Consider the following 8,280-nt stretch of genomic DNA (forward strand, 5'->3'; position numbering starts at 1 on the left):
TTGCGAAAAAAAAATGGTTGATTGAGGGGGATCAAAACTCTAAATTCTTCCATTTAGTGATCAATCAGAAGTGGAATAAAAGTCATATAGACCGTATGGTTCTGAACGACAAGAGGATATTGGAGGGTGCGGAAGCAATTCATAATGAAGTAGCTATTTTTTTCCAGAATTTTCTTTCAGAGTCTTTAGCGGTTGAGTCATGCGATCTCTCCGAGTTAATTCAAAGGCAAATTTCAGATGCTGATAATAATTTCCTCTGCGCCAAACCAATAGAAGAAGAAGTTAAAAGAACGGTGGTCTCTATCCCTAAAGAAAGCAGTCCAAGACTGGATGGATTTGGCTCTGAATTCTATAAATCTTGCTCAAACATTGTAAAAAAAGATCTCTTAGATGCGGCAATGGATTTTTTTCAGGGCACTACTCATTCCAAGTTTTTTTCCTCTTTGTTTATTGTCTAAATTCCGAAGGTAGATAATCCTTCTAACTTTGATAAATTCCGGTCAATTAGTTTATGCTCTGTGGCTTATAAAATTCTTTCCAAGATTATTATTTTTAGACTAATTGAGGTTGTTGATAAGTTAGTCTCACATGAATAAGGCGTTTTTATTCCTTTTTTGAAAATATTACACTTACTCAAGAAATGGTTCAGTCTTTGCATAAAAAAATAGTTTGCGGCAATGTGATGGTAAAACTCGATATGGCTAAGGCTTATGACAGAATGAATTAGAATTTTCTTTTGGAGATTTTTAAGACTTTTTGGTTTCTCTGAGAGGTTTTGTAAACTCATAAAAAATTGTGTGGAGTCCCCATGGTTTTCTATTTTGATGAACGAAATCTTTAAAGGGTTTTTTCAATCTTCGAGAGGCTTGCGGCAAAAGGATCCACTATCTCCTTATTTATTCATCATAATGGAGGAGGTTTTGACAAGGTTGCTTACGAAAAACTATGAGATTGGTCGGATTGGTCAATTTAATCATCCAATTGGGGTCTCATTGGTTTCGCATTTGTTATATGCGAATGATATTCTTATTTTTGTGAATGGTGGGAAGAGGTCTATTAGAAATTTAGTTTACGCTTTGGAAATGTATGAGAAGTGGTCAGGTAAAAAAATCAGTAAGATAAAGTTAGCGTTATTCCTTTCGAAATAGATCACTCCTACTCGAAAGCGTGGTTTATTGAGAATCACGGGTTTCATGGAAGGTAAATTCCCAGTTACATATTTGGGTGCGCCTTTGGTGTCTAGAAAATTATCTTCCAGGACAGTGGAGCCTCTTGTGGAGAATATTAGAAAGAAAGTTGCAGGGTGGAAATCTAAGTTGCTCTTACAAGGTGGAAGATTGATTTTATTAAGACATGTGTTGTCTAGCATTCTTATTCATTTGATGTCTGTTATTAAGGTTTCACAGGTCACATATTCTCGCATTAACTCTCTTCCTTCTAATTTTTTTATGGGGAGAGGTGAAAGATAAAAGGAAGATTCATTGGCGCTCTTAGGGGAAAATTTGTAAACCTACCTCGGAAGGGGGTCTGGGTCTGAGAGATCTTAAGGAAGTTTAGAAATCTCTTATCATGAAATTTGCCTTCAGATTGCTCACCTCTAACAATCTTTGGGCAGGTTTTTTTAGGACTAAATATTACAGAAATTATCATTTATTAATAAGAAAGAGGAGATCAAATGACTCTCAGTTCTGCAAATCAATTATGGCCACCATTCTAGAAGTTATGGATAATGTTAAAATTATTAGTTCGATAGGTAGCTTTCATCAGGCCCATTATCTGTGAGCACTGAGGATATTTTAAACAAGAAACTGTGTATTAAAGATTGCTGATTAAATAATAATTGGAACTCTGATTTAGTACTGGAATTGGTTGGTGTCGATAAAATAAGGGAAATTTTGCACTAGGTGCCGGCGGGTAAAAGTGGGTAAGATAGTTTTGTCTGGAAGCCTGCCCCTGACGGTAATTTTTATACAAAAACGGCTTGGAAGGCAGTGAGGAGTAGAAGTGATAATTTTGTGTGGAATGACTGGTTTTGGCATTCTTTATTGCCTAGAAGAATCTCAATGTATTTATGGAGAGTCTGGTTTAAATGTTTGGTTGTAGATGATAGAATTCAGGCCAAAGGAATATATATGGCTTCGCCTTGTGATTGCTGTATTTAGAGAAGTCAGGAAAACATTGATCATATTCTTTCTTTAGGTGAGATGGCTTCCAAGGTTAGGTGTCGGGTGAGTGTAGCATTGGGGATTCCTTTCCAACGATCCCTTTCCTAAAAAAATAAAATGGTAAATTGGTTCCACTATGCTCAAAAGTTGTCTATTAAAGGTATTTTAATCGGGCTAATTCCATGTTTGATTACGTGGTGCCTCTGAAATCGAAGATGTGAAGCGAGAATGTAAGGAGTTTATCAAAATGCAGATCAGATGTAGAGAAGTGTTTGATTATAGGTTAGTTTTATTGCTGAGAGCACCAATTCTTTTTAAAAATTGAAGAAGTCGAACATTAAGATTTTGAATGAGTTTCAAATTAAGCATCAAAGAGTTTGCAACAGGCTTGAAAAAATTATTTCGTGAGTTAAACCTTCAGTAGAGTGGATAAAACTTAATTTTGATGAGAGTTTTAGGGGCAATCTGGGTACTTCAGGAGGTGGAGGAATTATTCAGGATTGCTATGGTATGGTAAAAACGATTTTTTCAAGTTAGTTTGGCAATTGTACAAATAATAGTGCGGAATTAAAAACAATCAAGGAAGGAATTCAATTGTGCAAACGCTTGCATTATTTTAATGTGATTATTGAGAGTGACTCGCGAATTATAGTTGATTGGCTTCAGAAAGGTAGATATACTTGGTCGTATCTTTGGGAATTGGGAGGAACTCATGGTGGAGCTAGAAGGAGTAAACGTCATGGTGATACATCAATATAAGGAAGATAATAGTGCGACTGATTTTCTTGCTAAAGAAGGAGAAATGGGAAATAATGTAATCTACGAAAAACAACATCTTCTACCACGTTATTTGAAAGATATTTTTCGGATGGATAGGTGGGGTCTCGTTTCCGTTCGTCGTTAGCTCAACTCTAGAGTTTCGTTTGATGTATTTTGTTTTAATATTGGTTGTATTTATATTTTTATCTTCTGTGTTAGTTATTTTTAGTTTTATGGTCCTAATTTGGTTGGTTGCTAGTTTTGGAAGGGTTTTTCTGTACTCTCTCTTTTGTTTTATCTTATAACCATGATATTCTTCAGCTAAAAGTGGAGGTATATTAATAAATAAGTAGAGGTGTCACCCTCTTTTAAGCTAAATAAATAAATAACTATTTCTAAAAAATAGGAAGCAGTTTTCTTTTATCTTTAACATTTTTCGTTCAGTTTCTGAAATGTCCTTATAATTCACGTTTAATCATTTCTAAAAAAATTAGAAAGTAGTTTTCCTTTTTCTTTAGTCTCTTTGTATAGTTTTCAAAATATTGTTGTACAATCTAATTTTTTATTAATTTTTACATTTTTTTTTTTATAAATTTCTAAAAATAAAGAACCTTTAAGCGTGGACATAGTACTTATCCTTAAACAATAAAAACAATAAAATCAAATTTTAGTCTTACTAGGTGGGATCAGTTGTATGAAATATTTTCTACCAATTTATGCAATAAGGCACCATTTCCTTTTGTAGAACATAGCACTAATCTTTGGCTTAAAGTGAATTAGGATAACCTGCAACCTTTCAAAAATAAATGAAATAAACTAAATGCGAAGGCTATCCTGTTTTTAATATGCCTTTTTTTTTTAGAAGGAAAAAAAAAAAAGAAGGTGAAAAAGCAGAGCCAATCCCACGTTTCAAATGATGCTCAGCGCACTGCTCTGTTAAGCCGGGGGGTTTCTCTATCTCCACAAGCACACAGCTTGTGAATCTAACCGCCCAGCCCTGATTGGACAACGTTCTCACGTTCACATGGGCTTTCGTCCTCGTAGGCTCATACCTGTCTTCTTATTGGCTAGAAGAAGATAATATTTTCACACGTACCACGCAGCTTTTCCACGTGCCCAGGGGGAACTTTCGTCGTCTAGCTCGGGAGAGGCCGGCGTGTGGGCCCACACCACCCGGTCTAGTCCGGTCACCTGACTCATCTCACATCGCAACTCGTTTTCTTCCAACAACCGCTGCGTGTAATCTTTTTTCGCTTCTTCCTCTCCGTCCTCCTCTGCCCCGCCTCGCCTATAAATATCGTTCTCCTCCCCTCCCTCAAACGTCTTCCATTTGATCTTCCGTAGTTTAAGTTCTTCGATCTTGCACAGCTTTAATTAGCTTTCCTTCTTCTGCACTCTCCCCTTTCGATCTTCTCGTTCTTTTGCTTTCGTTGTCCAATCGATCTGCAGTACTCATGGACTCTTTCTGCAAATCTGTTCGTGAAACCGAGACACCTTACGATTGCCTACTTTTCGGTACTCTTTATTTCTCTCTCTCTCTCGATCTTTCTCTCTTTGTGTTATTTTTCAGATTGTTAATTTGTAAATCTTTGAGATGTCTTACAATTTGGATTTGTTCCGATGAGCAGATTTGGATGACACTTTGTACTCTGCAAAGCTTGGAATCGCTGAAACTTGCAGGAAAAATATCGATGGTGCGTTACACATTTTCACATTTTCAGTCCTTTCGATGAGAGAATTCATTTTAAATAAAAAGTTAACGCAATTTTTACCATTTCACGATCGTGAGCAAGAAAAACTGTGTTAATTTTCTAGCTAAAAGATGTCGAAATAGTAACTTTACAGATTTAACGCGTCCATGGATCAATTAATCATTTAAAAAAAAATTATACAGAATTTCTTATTGAGAAATGCGGATTCTCTGAGAACAAAGCTTCAAGTCTCCGTGTTGAACTCTTCAAAAAGTACGGCAGCTCCCTCGCCGGTTTGCGAGTAAGTACACCATCGGTCAACATGAAAAAAATATAAAATAGGGAGAGGAAAGTCCTCTGTTTTGTATCATGACATATCATCCATTTATTGCAGGCTTTAGGCTACGACATTGACGCTGATGACTATCACAGGTTCGTAAATCTTCTTGTCATCATCATATATTCCAATTTCCAACCGATTCTAATATCATGAAATACTTTCTTCTTTTCTAAAAAAGAAACGTTCTCTTTTCATCTCTCCATTAACAGTTTCGTGCACGGAAAATTGCCGTATCAGTTGATCAAACCTGATTCTCAACTACGGAACCTCCTGCGAAGCATCACTCAAAGAAAAATCGTGAGTCTATAAAGACAAAAAAAATAAAGAAAAATATAATATAATATAATATAATATTCGATCAGAACTTTTTCTCCGCGCAATTTACTTATCTGCATCTACGTTTTGTAGATTTTTACCAACTCAGACAGAAACCATGCCATTGAAGTTTTGAAGCGGCTGGGAGTAGATGACTGCTTCGACCAAATCATCTGCTTTGAGACTATGAATCCAAACATTTCGAAATCTAGCCGTCCCGACGAATATCCGGTGGTTCTCAAACCCTCACCAACGGCCATGAAAATCGCTCTTGATGTTGTAGGATTTGATCCCCGACGCACGGTATGCCGCAATACATATGATCAAAGACTTCCGCTTAAGTCGATTTGTGTCCCTTTTGCATTTCGGTCTATAGTATTTTTTTTTAAATTAATTTTTAAGAGATGCGCTAAAAAATTAACATACAACAATTGTACTATTAAATTTTTAGTTACTATTTCTTTTCAAATTGTTTTAAGTCTATGCTTACCCACTTTTTTACTATGTTTATTCATGTCATCATAAATTATTTCTTTTGATAGGTTTGGTACTATTAAATTTTTAGTTACTATTTATTTTCAAATTATTTTAAGTTTATCCTTATCCACTTATTTTTACTGGCGTATTATGTTACATACTTGTTCATACCATCTCAGTCGTCTCTCTTATCTTATATTCTATAAAAACTAAATTTAACTTATTATAAATATGTTCATTTCTTAATCTATCTTTGAGTATTATACTTACTAATCCATCTAAGAATTCTATAATTTTTACCTTTTGGATATTTTTTTCTTTCGTCCACCAACATTCTGATTCATATGATATAGTTGGTTTGCTTTTCTTTAAATTTTTAAATATCAATCATTTGTACTCTTGCATGTAAATTTATGAACTGACATGCGCATTTATTGTATTTCTCAGCTATTTTTGGATGACAATCCTCGAAATGTTGCTGCTGGAAAGGCTGTGGGGTTTTGCACTGTTTTGGTAATTTTAATCTTTTAACTATTTTTTAAGAATAAAAAATACTAATATTTTTTTTAGATTTGACAAAAAAAAATAGCAACCTTTTCGATCTTAAAATTTTAAAAACAAAGGGTTTATCTTGAAATTTTTAAAATTCAATAGACCTCATTTTATGTTTGTAAAAAAAATAAAATAAATACAAACCTCCTTTTATATATTTTTCAAAAAAATAATAATTGTTTTAAAAGATGCTTGAGGATTCAATTATTTGTGAAAGTTTATGAAAGTACTTGTACCTCAAGAAAGGTATATGGAATTTTTGAAATTTAAAGGAAAATACAAGTCCTTTCTTGAAGAGATTTGTGTCTTTTTTTTTTTTTAATTACTTCAACATCACATTATTCCATCATAATAACAAATTTTACACTCCTTGACTAAAAAATATATCTTATTTATTAATTAAAGGAAAAAAAAATACTGACGGGTTTGGTAAAAACTAATCCTTTTGAGATTTTAAAATTTTCAGAGATTTCTTATGAGATTTTAAGAATTTTAGGAACCTAAGGCTTATAAAAAAAATACATATATATATATATATATATATATTTTTTGATATTCTACAAAAAAGAAGTCTTTTGAGGAGAGATTCTTGTCATTTTAGCGAATTAGAGGTAGTGATTTTTTTAAAATCCCTAAGATTTTTAAAATTTTAGAGAATATTCCTATCTTTTTGATAAAGAAAGGAGGATAATGTTTTTTATCCTTAATTAAATATTTTATTTTTAATATTAAAATTTGTACATATTATTTAATAAAAAAAATATAAATCTATTGACAAGAATAGAAATATTTCTCTGTAATTTTCCATTTACAGCTAAAATTTTTTAAATTTTAAATTCTGATTTGTTTTTGTACCTTATTTATACTAATCAAGGTTGGAAAAACAACCAAAAGCAAGGAATCAGATTACGTTTTGGAGACGGTCAACAATTTGGCACAAATTGTTCCAGAAATATGGGTCAGCAGGGTGGACGGTGGGGATCAAAAGAGCCGCAGCGGGAGCGAGATCAAATCAGCACTAGCAGCACCACCCGTGGGCGCTTGATCAGCTCCGTGATTTGGATCCGTAAATATGCATCGGCTTAAAACTGAACCGGGTTTTGTAAATATCACCTACACATCACGTGACCGCTACCTCGGATGCGATCCTGTGCATATGCGTTCATGTGTGGGCCGCTGGGTTTCCGACCACGGGAAAGTGTGTCTTCTAATTGTATGGCTGTATTAAATTGAAACAAAAGTGGATCAACCTGATCCGCGCAAATGTAATGAAATGGTTTGATTCAATAAACAATGTGCTCTTCGAGAAGTTTCGAAAGGGCAGATTGAGTATAGGTTTGTATATTATAAAGTATTAGGATGGTGGTTGTCCACGTAAGCCAATCATTATTGATCAGTTGCAATCCGTGCCGGTTCCCTATCAAATAAGGATATGCTGTACTGACGTGTCGTCCGTGTCATCATCTCACCCAATAGGTAGATAATTAAATAGAAATAATAAAATAATTTGTCGCCTCTGTTTTTCCTAAAATAAATCTGGTTCATTTCTATTCATTCATTGAATAAAACTTATCAATTACTTCACCCTAATTACATGAAATTTCATATGAGTGAGAGATCTATATATATTTCGATATAAATTTCAATGAAGTTTTGTGTCGTTGTAATGGATCTAAATATTTATATAATATATTGTGATTGATAAATTTTAAATATTTTGTGGAGGAATGGTTTGTGTTGTAATTATATAGGTATTTTTAAAATTAATTAGCAATTTGTTATTATTAATTTTTCATGCACGTTAAGAAAAAAAATTAAAAATCAAAAAATTTGATTTATGTTGTTATACCGGTATTTACTAATTGACTCAAGATCAATCGATCCAATTGAATTAGTCAAATTGGGAATCAGGTATCTGGTTTCTAATTGTCAAAACATTATACGACTAAGTTTCTCAAGTTAATTTGTTAATTGGACGTGA

General features: G+C 33.5%; 1 protein-coding gene across 3 annotated transcripts; it reads left to right on the forward strand.

Moving 5' to 3' along the window:
• Nucleotides 1-4,132: 4,132 nt before the first annotated feature.
• On the forward strand, nucleotides 4,133-7,631 carry LOC131152429 (uncharacterized). 3 transcript variants are annotated; one of them, XM_058104304.1, is made up of 8 exons: nucleotides 4,133-4,439; nucleotides 4,553-4,618; nucleotides 4,819-4,916; nucleotides 5,010-5,047; nucleotides 5,165-5,252; nucleotides 5,364-5,573; nucleotides 6,195-6,260; nucleotides 7,174-7,631. In XM_058104304.1, exons 1-8 carry the CDS (start codon nucleotides 4,379-4,381, stop codon nucleotides 7,342-7,344), a joined length of 798 nt encoding a protein of 265 aa, XP_057960287.1. In that variant the 5' UTR covers nucleotides 4,133-4,378; the 3' UTR covers nucleotides 7,345-7,631. The 3 variants fall into 3 exon arrangements, with proteins under 3 accessions (XP_057960287.1, XP_057960288.1, XP_057960289.1); XM_058104305.1 differs by lacking the exon at nucleotides 5,010-5,047 and having other exon boundaries at nucleotides 4,211-4,439; nucleotides 4,819-4,920; nucleotides 5,134-5,252; XM_058104306.1 differs by lacking the exon at nucleotides 6,195-6,260 and having other exon boundaries at nucleotides 4,223-4,439.
• Nucleotides 7,632-8,280: the final 649 nt, after the last annotated feature.

The sequence above is a fragment of the Malania oleifera genome, chromosome 3, assembly GCF_029873635.1.
Source record: "Malania oleifera isolate guangnan ecotype guangnan chromosome 3, ASM2987363v1, whole genome shotgun sequence".
NCBI lineage: Eukaryota > Viridiplantae > Streptophyta > Magnoliopsida > Santalales > Ximeniaceae > Malania > Malania oleifera.